This window comes from Megalobrama amblycephala, linkage group LG13 (genome assembly GCF_018812025.1).
Source record: "Megalobrama amblycephala isolate DHTTF-2021 linkage group LG13, ASM1881202v1, whole genome shotgun sequence".
NCBI classification, from domain to species: domain Eukaryota; kingdom Metazoa; phylum Chordata; class Actinopteri; order Cypriniformes; family Xenocyprididae; genus Megalobrama; species Megalobrama amblycephala.
The window spans coordinates 15809247-15822901 of record NC_063056.1 but is presented as its reverse complement, the minus strand read 5'-3'; the positions used below and the strand labels follow the sequence as shown (position 1 = coordinate 15822901).

General features: G+C 36.3%; 1 protein-coding gene across 3 annotated transcripts in view; it reads right to left on the bottom strand.

Moving 5' to 3' along the window:
• LOC125243572 (dynein axonemal heavy chain 11) overlaps positions 1-13655 on the bottom strand; it is an 86644-nt gene that overhangs the window by 24555 nt on the left and 48434 nt on the right. For 2 of the 3 annotated variants that reach the window (XM_048153322.1, XM_048153321.1), the window contains exons 56-66: positions 12431-12664; positions 11122-11268; positions 10896-11009; positions 8750-8893; positions 6654-6836; positions 5728-5829; positions 5465-5599; positions 3358-3531; positions 2857-3092; positions 2613-2735; positions 814-1018 (exon numbers count right to left, since the gene is read on the bottom strand). In XM_048153322.1, the coding sequence (XP_048009279.1) occupies positions 814-1018; positions 2613-2735; positions 2857-3092; positions 3358-3531; positions 5465-5599; positions 5728-5829; positions 6654-6836; positions 8750-8893; positions 10896-11009; positions 11122-11268; positions 12431-12664 (1797 nt within the window). Of the gene's footprint in view, positions 1-813; positions 1019-1344; positions 2555-2612; positions 2736-2856; positions 3093-3357; positions 3532-5464; positions 5600-5727; positions 5830-6653; positions 6837-8749; positions 8894-10895; positions 11010-11121; positions 11269-12430; positions 12665-13655 lie in introns of those variants that run through there. The other variant, XM_048153323.1, reaches the window with a different exon arrangement.

Sequence of the window (13655 nt, the reverse complement as noted above, 5' to 3'; positions counted from 1 at the left end):
TTCCGCTCGCCAGAGGAGTCTTCCGCTAGGACAGCATCTGTGAATTGTAGGCTCTCTGTGAGCCTCCTTACGAGATGTCCTGAGCGTGGGGCATAGTTAGGCCTCCTCTGGTTTAGAGAGTTGTTATATTGAAGGCTCCGCTCATAGAGCTTGGCTAGGCAGTAGGGTAGTATGCTGGGTTGTTAGGCTCCCTGGGAGCCTCCTTGGCTACTGCCCTTAGTGTGGGGTGTTGCTAGGCAAACCTCTCATTTTGAGAATGTTGTATCAGGCCTCCACTCTGCAGAGCTTCATGGTCCAGTTAGTTCTGAGTGTTAGGCTCTCTGTGAGCCTCCTTGGACACTGGCCTGAATAAGAGAATGCAGTTAGGCTTCCTGCCCCTTTGAGAAATCCTGTTGAGGCCTCCGTTATTGAGAAGCTCTGGTCTATGACATTGCTGGTGCAGGTGAGGACTGAATGTTTCACTTAGCTCAGCCAATAAGGCACTCATCACTTCAGCATGGCGGCGTGGGTATACCGTTCCCCATATCTCCCTCTAGGGGACGCAGCAGTGAGTTCCCATTTGAAAGGGAACATCTCAGGTTATGCATGTAACAATGGTTCCCTGAGAAGAGGAATGAGATGCTACGTCCCTTTTCCATGCTTCAGGTGTTCCTGCACATCTTTCACAGGTGCTCTTTAATACTTTTGGCCGTATCTGCTGTGACATCATGGGCTGCCGCCTGCCAATGTCATGGTTACATGCGTAACCTCAGACATTTCTTTAGCTCTTTATAAATTGTGTATAAGATATTATGAGTGACTTCTGTGACTGACCTTCATCTTCTCCAGCTCAGGTCTTTCATGTGTGACCACCTGCCCCAAAAGCTGTTCCTCCAGGCCAGTGTGGGTCACTGTGAAGTTTATAAGTGTGGTCTGAGCCTGCAGCTCCGGGGGGAAGTGAGGGTTGGCTTGCTTAGTGTATAGAAGGAGACGGAAACCGCTGTTATACACACACTCCTTATCACCCAGCCTGATGTACCTGTTGAAACACCACATTGTGTTACGCATGCATTCAGGGCACACCTACACTAAATCGTACTAAGCAGCGCTCTGTGAAAAAAGCTTGACATCTACGCAAAGAGTCAGAAAGCGTATTCCACCCACACTAGACACCAGTTTCACCAACTGTCTAATTGAAGCAAACAGAAAAGAATGACAAATGCTCCCAATAGCCACCACAGGCAAAGGCGTTAAATAAAACTGGAAGATGATATTCCCAGCAGCCAATATTTATCCCAATCTGCATTTCAATTAAATCAGGCCTGGCTGGCCAATCGTGGCGGCTTTTAATTTTTCCCTAATTACCCTGTGCCTGTCAGCCAGCGGCAACAACTCTCATGCCAAAGGTTCCGCCAAGGCCCAGGTCCGCTCCGGCTCTATATCTTCAAAAGATGGAATTAATGTACTATTGATAGAACCATTACTTCACCAAATTAAAGTCCCAGCTGATGGATTGGCTCATGCTCCTCTGTCAGACATGAAAGGAATAATTAGTATTCATTACTTCACACTCTGCAACATTCCAATTATTAATGAACTTCAGCCGAGAAGCTGCACCAGATCTATCATGGCTGCCGTGGCTGGGCCGGATTAATCACGGGAATGGACTGGTGTGTGGGTCAGGCGCTGGAATAAACTTGTAATCAAATTAAACACCAGGCCCCAGTTATGGGTCAAAAGAGTGGGACTGTAGGTGTCCCCGTAGTACAATACTACAAGGACAAAAGACATGGTAAGAGGTGAAAAATTAATAACTCACACTGAAAAACAAGAAAAAACAGACAAGGTGTTGCATCTATTTACATATCTTAGAAATACCTGAAAAAAAAAAACCACAGATTATTTTAAATTATTCTCTTGAAGGATATAAATGTAAATAAGGTTAACAATATCTTCTAAAGTTCATTTACATTTTTTTCTGGTAACCCAAATGCATAGACATTCATTAAAAATTGAGTAAATTGAGTAATTAATGATGTATAAGTCTTTTAGACTATGATCTCTCCTTTGACAGACAGGTTTAGCTCAGTTCCAGTTTTTGCATAGTTATTGTGTTTTGCCTTTGTAGTGCAAAACAAAATAAAACAATTATATTACATACATATTTGGTTTTCTTTGTTGCGATTCAGAAAAAAACTGAGTATGCAAATTGATACAAAATTAATCAATCATAGTTACCGTGTTTTGCAAAAAAAAAAAAAAAAAAAAAACTAGATAGGACCCAATATAATGTTGTTCTCCCAGAGTTAAAACACAACACTCTGGCTGCCTAAAACTGATCCGTATTCAACACACATAAAGAAAAAGAGCAAACAAATGCACATTTATCAGCTTCTGTGAGTGCAGAATCAATACCGCTGCCTCCACCTCTATTCAAATCACACAACCCTAATTCATCTTCCATTCTAGTTTTCATACTACACAGAACAAAAATGGGTCTCTTTAGAGCTCAGTATAAAATCCCTAAATATCTATGCCAAAATCCTCTAGACCAAAAGTATTTTACTCATATTACTCAGTGAGTGAATCACTTGTATAAAATAAGTAAAAATGACAGAGATGGTTAAACTTGCCTTCCTTTCTTTAAGGTTTGTCTTCCTAGCAGTGGCTCCAGGAGAGGGTCCACTCTCTCCTTGATGTTTTCAATAAGGACCACCTCACCACAGGCCAAAGCCTGCTCAATAACATCCAGATACCTGTGAGAAAACATTAACAGTGAAGTCCAGGACAAGACAAATCAGCCTCAAGACTGGTAGTCTTATGTTTCTTCATATTATTTCATATAAAAAACCTCTGACCCAAAAAAGATGACTTTACCCTTTCTGGCCATACTGCAGAACCCTCAGTTTGGGCCCATACAGGTTTCGGATCCACTTGCTGGCCTGCTGCTGAGGATCCACGATCAGAGGCCAGCGCTGGCTGGACATCAGGATGGCTGCATTTTCAACAGACAGCCGATCAGCTGGCAGGCCCTGGTTCTGCCAGCCTGCCACGGTGGCCTGGTCAGTCAGCGCAAGTACAGGGTCCAGACCGTCTGTCAGCGGGATAGGGGTCTGGATCATGAGGTGTGAGGAGAGGAAGACAGACAGTGATGCTATTCAATTCAACGCTCCATTGGAGTGCAGACACAGTAGTACAGTAACAGGATTTTACAGCTCAGAAAGAAAAAAAACCCTCAAACTTTACAAAAGAGAGTTGGCAAATAAGCCATAATATCAAATAAACTACCCCAAGTCTTATTTAATTATATTATGTGACTAACAAAAAAAAAAAAATAGATAAAACGCAAAAAAAAAAAATGTTGAACAGGAATCATACTTGGAGTTCTCGGAGGAAAGGAATCAGTATGCCGTGAAGGAGCTGGTGACGGTACGGCTGTGTGAAGTATCCAGCATAAGAGACAAAAGCAGCAGCCACAAGCACATCACCGCACACGGTCTTCAGCTGAGACTCCAGCTCCAGCTGTCCCTCCAACCAACGCACGTTTTCTGCCTGAAGTGAGATAGAAAAAAGCCACAGATAAATGTACATTATGTAACAAAATATCAATTCAAGATGCACATCACCTTAAGACCAGTTGGAAGAAACATCAAAATGACTCAGAAAAGTTTAGAAAAGGTTGTCTCTTATTTGCAGATGCCACTTGGTTTGATGTTTTATATCTAATACAATGAAATTATAAGTGAAATTACACCAGATATTATAAGTGTGGCTTTGGCGTTTGTTATTTTTTGTTTTGTTTTTCCAGTTAATATTTTCATAAAAATCTGATGTTTTACTTTATTAATTCTAATTACTCGAATACTGTCATTTCAATGTATTGCAATAAAAATACTGTCTCACATTAATTTGATTTAAATCAGCATAAAGGCAACACACACAAAAAAATACTCTCGTGTATACTGTCACTTAACCTTTTGTTTTCTTTGTATTGCAGTAATGATACCAAGAATTTTGGGTTTTTGGTTATGAAAATTAGGAAAGACCTTTCTCAATGAACATAAAAATATTTATGTTAAGGATTTTGAATTAATCGCATGCATTAACGCGTTAACGTTGACAGCCTTAATATATATAGTTATATATTTTAATAAAATGTTTCTTGAGCACCAAATCAACATATTAGAATGATTTCTGAAGGATCATGTGACACTGATGACTGGAATAAATTCAGCTTTGCCATCACAGACAACTTGTTTTAAAATATACAGAAAAAAAAAAACAGTCATTTTAAATTGTAATGAAATTAATCACAATGTTACTGTTTTTACTGTATTTTTTAATCAAATAAATGCAGCCTTGGTGAGCAAAAATCTTACCGACCCCAAACTTTTGAATGGCAACGTATATATTTGCAAATACAACTCAAGGCAAAATGATTGAAACAAATGAGAAGAAGCACTTAAAGGCATGTTATAACCTCAAATCGAGCCTTCACACCCAGATATAAACCTCACTCTTGTCTTAACCCATCTGCAATTGATCAAAAACAGACAGAACATGAGCGATAATGTATACATTCACAATTCACCTAAACTGGCTTTGAAAGTTTAGTTACATTTTCACTCAGCATCAATTTAGCACTCATTTAAGACTTCAATAATATCGCAGAGATGCTCCAGCAATGATAAATCTTGTCTGACATTGCCTTTGCAGGGGCAGAGCTTCTAGAATATGTCGCATAATAAATTCTCAGACAGTTAAAAATCACTATAATTTTAGCCTAATGCATTATGGATTGCTTGGAATATCACTCAGTCCTGGGTGAAGCGTTTTTAATTTCCAACAGCTGTTAAGGCTTTGAAGTAAGTTAATGATTACATATAGACGGGCTGATTTATTAGTCTAAACACTATTGCTTCCAGGTCAATGGCATAAAGACAAATCATTTGTCTTGATATGTTTAAAAGCCAAGCTGTCCCATTGTAGCCCTATTCATTTCTCTGAACAAGAAAGTCGAACATTTTAAATAAAAGCGCTAAAAGAAACATTATGTTATTATTTTTTGCATTACCAGTGCTAAAGATTTTAGATAACCTCACGTAGATATATATATGATCAAAGCTACAGGGAGTGAGAAAAGAGAAAACCATTTAAAGTCGGGCATGTTCACACAAATCCAGTTCATCCCTCATAAACCAATTATCCTGATCGCCCTATTTAGGAAAATAGATAGCAGATGAATATGTGTCCTTCTTGTTTTGCTGTCCCGAACTGGCCTACAGCCATCTAGCCCCTTGCCCAGATCAATGGTGCATTTGCCGTGGTGCACCCCTTCCTTCCGAGCGCTCAATCTCAGCGTCTGGCCAAACATTTAAGCCATGGCCACCTCCCCTTTGAATGAAGCCAAACTCATGTTGAGATTAGGTCTGCTGGTGCACTCTCCTATAACCCCAGACCCTCTCCTCTCACAGCCGGCCAGTACCTGCAGGCCTCCCACCAGCCGATTGGCCAGCTCAATGGTCTGGCTGGTGCGTGTCACTTCCTCCTGGCAGCGCAGTTTCTCAGCCGCCGCCTTCTCAAACTGAGCTGTTAGGGTTTGCAGATGCCTGTCCAGATCCTGTCAGCACAAAGCAACTATGAGATACTACTACTTTGTATCTTAATATTGAGTATTATTGACTGGTTATGGTGCATGGATGTCCATTTTTAATTTTACTGTATAAAATAGAGAACATTTTCACTTACTTCCAGTTTCTTTCTAACACTGAGCAGTTTTGCAGTAGCAGCTTCCAGTTCAGTATTGGCTTGTGCCAGAGCCAGACGCTTTGGTGCAACCTCACAATAAACCTGAAAAACCCAACAGACATTCTCTTTCCTTACATGGGCACATTAACAAAAACTGAATTCTTGAAATAAATGATTGTTTGTCATTTTGAAGCTAAAAACCACTTTGGAGTTAAAGAAAGCTCAATATTTTCAAAATATTTCCCAAGGATTTTTAAAAAAAATATAATTCATTACATTTATAAGTTTGATTTTTTTTTTTTTTTTAAACATATGTTATTTAAAATATTACTAAAATTAATAAAATAATTTTCCATTGAATTTACATTCCTCATATTGCACTGACATCCATATATAAACAAAAATAAATAAGCAGATTTTATAAAATAAATGATTGTTTTTAAATTTGAAGCTAAAAACATTTTTTCCTTTATTAAATTCATAAGTTTATTAAATGTTTCTTTATGCATGTTATTTAAAATGTTAAAATTAATAAAACAATTTACTGAATTTAAATTCCTTAAAATTGAATTAATATCTATATATTACAAATATAAACAAAATAAATAAAAAGGAGATTTTTTAAAAGAATGATTGTGTGTAATATTAAAGCTAAAAACAACTTTGACTTAAAAAAAGTTACAGCTTAATATTTTAAAAAAATTATTTCAAATTTTGATGTAATATTTTATATATATATATAAAATTTTTTTTTAAAATTAATTCTAAAAAATATATATATATATATATATATATATATATATATATATATTATTTTTTTTTTTTACAAATCTGATTTAAAATGTTATTAAAATTAATAAAATAACATTTATTGAATTTTAAATATTTAAATACTTTTTAGTCCAGTACATGTCACACTTCCTCACCTCATAGTAGCGCACTATGTTGATGGCCCAAGCACAGAGGCCTGCAGCTGCGTAGGACTTGGTCCGGACGTGATCGGGATGGAACTCTGGGTTTCTCAGGTACTCCTGCTTCACCACGCTCAGACAGGACTGAGGGATGTGCTCTTTATCATAAGAAAGTAGTGCCTGCAGAAAGTCATCCACCTTCAGAAGAAGAGAGTGATTTTATCATTTTTATATATATATTATAACTATGGTGTTTGCCTATTTTTTTAAGACCATAAATATAAAAGTGATAGTGTATTTTGTGTTTATACATTATAAATATCAGGTCGGTATGATTTATGTTTTTGAAAGAAGTCTCTTATGCTCACCAAGGCTTAATTTATTTGTTTAAAAATACAATAAATATTGTGAAAAATTATTACAATTTAAAATTACTGTTTTCTATTTTAATATATTTTCAAAATGTTATTTATTCCTGTTATGGCAAAGCTGAATTTTCAGCATCATTACTCCAGTCTTCAGTGTCACATGACACTTTCAGAAATCATTCGGTGCTCAAGAAATATTTCTTTTTAACAATGTTGAAAACAGTTGTACTGCTTAATATTTTATATAACTGCATATTATTTAATATAACTGCAATGTTTTTTTCAGGATTCTGCGATGAATAGAAAGCTCAAAAGAACATCATTTATTGAAATTGAAACTTTTGTAACATTACAAATGTCTTTACTGTCACTTTTGATCAATTTTATTCATCCTTGTTGAATTAAAGTATTAATTTATTTAAAAATCATACTACCTCCAAACTTTTGAATTGCAGTGTATATATTGTTTCCGCCATTAAATAAGAATAAAAAAAAGGTAATTGTGACTTTTTATCTCACAATTCTGACTTTTTTTTTCTCCGAATTGTGAGATATAAACTCACAATTGCGAGTTATAAAGTCAGAATTGTGTGATATGAAGTCAGAATTGCGAGAAAAAAGTAAGAATTGCGAGTTTATGTCTCGCATTTTTGACTTTTTCTCAGAATTGTGAGATATAAACTCACAATTGCATTGTGAGGGAAAAAAGACTGAAATTTTTTCTCAGAATTGCAAGTTTATATTTCACAATTCTGACTTTATAACTCGCAATGTTATAAAGTCAAAATTTCAAGATATAAACTCACAATTCTGAGAAAAAAAAAGTCAGAATTGCGATTTTATATCATGCAATTCTGACTTTATAACTCCCAACTGTGTTTATGTCATACAATTCTGAGGAAAAAAAGTCAGAATTGCGTGATAAAAACTTGCACTTGCGAGAAAAAAGTCAGAATTGGGACTTTATATCTCGTAAAACTGACTTCATAACATGCGATTCTGACTTTATATCATGCTGTTCTGACTTTATAACTCGCAATTGCGAGTTTAAATCTCACAATTCTTCTGAAAATTAAATTGTGAGATAAAAAGTCACAATTACCTTTTTAATTTTTTTATTTAGCGGCAGAAACAAGCTTTCATAATATATAGCTCAGTGCATTAAGATACAAAAATACAAAACTAATTTAGATAATTACTTTAGAGAAATAAATTATATTAGTTATGAAGTTATTAGCTATGATGCTTTATTATGAAAACACAACATATTTAAGTGCATACTAAATTTCACACACATTTTATTGAAAGCATCTTAAAGTAGAGTAAATGCAGAAACACTGAACCTGGAACAATCTGGGAAAAAATGTTGCACTGAAGGACACAGTAGTAATAAAGCACAGTTATGACCTTTTTCATTCCTGGGTCGTTCCTACTTAGGACTCAACCTGCAACCTCTGAATATGCATCCTAGTTCTTTATCCATCTGAAATATCACACAACACACTTTCAAAAGCCATCTCCTCCCCTTCATGCTGACCTCATAAATCAACCTTTCCCTAATATCTCCATTTCTATCTCATGTGACATGTATTTAATATTCTCTCACAGAAGTGCTTTAACATGGTGTATTCATGACACTGTAGCAGGGTAGCGGGGTCTGCGGGTCAAGGGCTGGTTGTGGATTACACTAGCATGAATCAGACAGCACTGGGTGTGTGTTGTTGTCATAGCAATGCCTTTTACCTTGCCCATGAAGACTCTGGCGGCCTTCCACCCGCGGTCTTTTGGAATTTGCCCGCGTGGAGCCAGCAGCACCATCACAGCCGCGCTGACGTTAATCACAGCCTCCGGGGGATTCGGGAACGTCTTTAACTCTGTCAGGTTTACCTAAAAGAAACAAAAGAGAGAGAAAAAAGATCTTTTATGAACTGCTAATTGAGTAAGCGTTACCCTGTGTAAACATCAAGTTCGGGTGACACAAATATTTGAACAGGTTCCGACTGTGATGTATGAGGCACGGGACAAAACATTTCCCACAAATTCACCTGCAATTACTTTTTAAAATAGCAACATTTCCATTTCAAAATTACCCAGAAATTATTACTAGAATGTTCTTAACACAAATGTAGTGTATCATTTCATTTTGTCCTTATTATCAGTCACTACCGCTAAATTTACCAGTTCTCAGACCATAACTCAATACTTAATTAAAAATGCAAAACATTATTACACCTAAGAAAATAAGAAATATGAATATATTGAAACATATATACAGTGCTCAGTGTAAATGAGTACACCCCCTTTGAAAAGTAACATTTTAAAGAATATCTCAATGAACACAAAACCAATTTCAAAAATGTTGACAAGACTAAGTTTAATATAACATTTGTTTGACTTATAACATGAAAGTAAGGTTAATAATATAACTTTTACAGATTTTTCAGTTTTACTCAAATTAGGGTGATGCAAAAATGAGTACACCCCACAACAAAAACTACTACATCTAGTACTTTGTATGGCCTCCATGAATTTTAATGACAGCACCAAGTCTTCTAGGTATGGAATGAACAAGTTGGCGACATTTTGCAACATCTATCTTTTTCCATTCTTCAAGAATGACCTCTTTTAGAGACTGGATGCTGGATGGAGAGTGATGCTCAACTTGTCTCTTCAGAATTCACCATAGGTGATCGCTTGGGTTCAGATCAGGAGCCACTGAATCACTTTCACCCTGTTCTTCTTCAGAAATCCAACAGTGGCCTTATATGTGTGTTTAGGATCATTGTCATGTTGGAAAAGTGCACGACGATCAAGGGCACGGAGTGATGGTAGCATCTTCTCTTTCAGTATAGAGCAGTACATCTGTGAATTCATGATGCCATCAATGAAATGCAGCTCCCCGACACCAGCAGCACTCATGCAGCCCCACATAAGGACACTGACACCACCATGTTTCACGGTAGGCACCATGCATTTTTCTTTGTCCTCACCTTTGCGACGGCATACAGTTTTGAAGCCATCAGTTCCAAAAACATTTATCTTGGTCTCATCACTCCAGAGTATAGAGTCCCAGTAGTCTTCATCTTTGTCAACATGGGTCCTGGCAAAATCTAGACGGGCTTTTTTGTGCCTGGGCTTTAGGAGAAGCTTCTTTCGTGGACGGCACCCATGCATGCCATTCCTCTGCAGTGTACGCCATATTGTGTCACGGGAAATAGTCAACCCAGTTTGGCTTTCTACTTCTTTAGATAACTGCAGTAAACTTGCATGCCGATTTTCTTTAACCCTTCTCATCAGAAGATGCTCCTGTCGAGGTGTTAACTTCCGTGGACGACCTGGACGTCTCTGTGAGATGCTTGCAGTTCCTTCTTTTTTAAATTTCTGTACCACTTTTGCTACAGTATTCTGACTGATAAGTAAAGCTTTGCTGATCTTCTTGTAGCCTTCACCTTTCTGGTGTAAAGAAATTATTTTCTTTCTCAGGTCTTGTGACATTTCTCTTCCATGTGGTGCCATTGCTGACAGCATGAAATGGGAAGGGGTTTTAACACCCTTTTATAGTCAACTGTCTGCTGGACACCAGTGTAATGAATAATTAGACTCACCTGTGGTTGAATTCTTGTTAAATTAGACATTTGTAGTCTAAAATTTAGCTTTGCTCCAGAGACTTTCAGTGGGGTGTACTCATTTTTGCATCACCCTAATTAGAGTAAAACCTGAAAAATGTGTCTACTGTCACTTTTGATCAATTTAATGTGCCCATTCTAAATAAAAATGTATTAAAAAAAAAAAGAAAAAAAATCTTACTGACCCTAAACTTTTCAAATGGTAGTGTATAAAGTGTACATTTACACATAAATTGTAAAGTTGTTGTTTTTTAAAACCTTACCTTGTTGAGTGTTTGGAGAGCAGTTGTAGCCGCCTCTAAAGCAGGCTCAGCTTTAGCCAGATCACGTTCACATTCCCTCAGTCTTCGTGACACCTCTGCTTGCATGGCAGCGACCTGCAGATAAATACACACTCTCATATGTAATATGGAAATATTAAAGCATCATCTTGATATTCAGTAAAGATACATCTCAGATCCTTCAGCTGTACAGCTTTGGTTTCCCTACCTTTTGCTCCTCTAGGTCAGCATCTTTTCTCTTCTGGCTCACTCTTTCTGTCTGCAGGCCAATCCTGGCCATGAGAGCCTCAGCGGCCTGGTTCTTCAGCGTCAGCTCCACTTCCTGTGAGTTCAGCTTGACGGTCAGATCCTCAACCTGATGTGAATAAATGATGTTTACATTTAGTATAATCAACTATTCATAATTACCTTATATAAGCATTGGTTAATACAGGAAACAGAGTTCTGTTCTTAATCAACTATCAACATTCAAATTTTGGGGTTAGTAAGATTTTTTTTAAGATATTAATATTCTGCAAGGACATTAAATTGATCTAATATAACAAAAAACATTTATAATATAATTAATTACAAAAAAATTAAATTTCAAATAAATACTGTTCTTTTGAATTTCTATTGGACAAAGTATCTTGAAAAAATGTATCACAGTTTCCACAAAAATATTAAGAAGCACAACTGTTTTCAACATTGATAATAATAATAAGAAATGTTTCTTGAGCACCAAATCGGTGTAAAGAATGATTTTTGAAGGATCATGTGACTGAAGACTGGAGTAATGATGCTAAAAATTCAGCTTTGCTATCACAGGAATACATCAATTTTATTTAACATTAAAATAAAGCAGTTATTAATTACATTTTAATACTATTTCACAGTATTACTGTTTTTATGCTTTTAGATGTTGTTATTGTTTTGATCAAATGAGACTTTAAAAAAAAAATCTATCTGACCCCATAAACTTTTGAACGGTAGTGCAGTTACAACAAAATATAAATATATTGGGGCACAAATGATTTAGACGATAATCGATAATACGTTTTTAATTTCAAATTATATTACCAACGTTCCAATTTGAGTAAAAATTTGAATTGACAATTAAAAAGAACATGCATTTATTTATTTATTTACATATTCACGTCTCAGAAATTTGAAGGTAAAATTTCACAAACTTCTTTTGTGAGCACTTTCATCCAACACATGATCAAATTTAATCTCATAATCAAAGCTCTCCAAGACCTCGCAAACAGCTTTTTACGACTTGCTGAAAGTTGTAAAAGCAACTTTTTTTTTTTTTTAATCTAGATTCCATTATCAGATAAAACCTCTGCAACATTTGAATACTAAACACTATATCACAAAGGCAAGCAATCATCAGATTCAAGGTTTATGAGTCCCTCAGCCTTCAGTGAGTGATCTTGGGCATATTAACTAGCAGTAACTACAATTCCGCGACTCCAGCCTTGAGGAGTCTACATGGGTCGGTTAGGAACTCTGTGGTGCTGATGAGTTGTACACACCTGAGAGGCAGTCGTCTTGAGTTTCTGAAGGCCGGACTGAAGCCTGCCATGTCTCAGATGCAGTTCCCTTTCTCTCTTTCCCAGCAGACTCTCGTAAAGTCTCAGCTGCTCCAGGAAGCTCTTGGGCGTGCTGTAGTTGTGCTTTCTCTCATTGCGGCAGTAACGCTCGCTAACCTGCTTGACGCTCGTGTGAGCGTGGGCCATGAAAAGACTGATGGATTCCCGAACGGTTGGCTGTAAAGACGAGAGTAAGAGTGGGGAGAGAGGGTAAGAGAGGGACCTGTTCGGATTAAATGCTCTTTAACATCCTCGGCTGTCAAGGGCCCTGAAATATCATCTTCATAAATCCTGAATTCATCTCCCAAGTTTGTATGTCTTTTGCCAGCTTCTGGACTTACTCAATCTGAAATTTAGGTGCAGGACGCTGGAGGAAAGATTAAGCAGGTAGAGGGCTGGGAAAATAATGGCCTGAGGCTAGTGACACCCTGTATAAAGTAGGGCGAGTGTTTATGTCACATGGCTTCTAACTTTCTGAGACTGCACGTTGTGTTTTGTTTATTGGTTATTTATGATGCACACTGCTGTCTGATGACTGACTCATTTATCAGACTGTTAAAGATCAATTCACACAAAGGCAAATGCATTTTAAAAGATGCAAGAACACAGATCATAATTCACTGAAAAGCAATAAAACATGTACATGTAACTGGCTGGCAAGAAAAAAAAGAAAAAAGAGATGGTTATAAATGAAGACCTGACATAATGCTATTTGATAAACAACATATTGAGTTAAATGCATGTAAATAATCCATCAATCTCTTAAACCCAAAGGTCACTGTTACCCGTGTCAGAAATGAAGCACTTTTATACTTATAAACACATTACGATAAAAAATGTTGCACAAAGGTGGGATTTGATCACAAATCTAATCCAAGAGCAAACATATAAAAGATAAATAAAAAATATAAATATTTATAAAAATATGAAAATAGTAGTGCTGTCAAACGATCACGATTAATCGCATCCAAAATAAGTTTGTGTTTACATAATATTTGTGTGTGTGTACTGTGTATATTTATTATGTATATATAAATACACACACATTTATTTAAGGAAATATTTACATGTATGCATGTATATTTATATATAATTTATATTATATATAAATAATTTATATATAAATATAATATATTTTTGCATATTATATATATTAAATATATACATG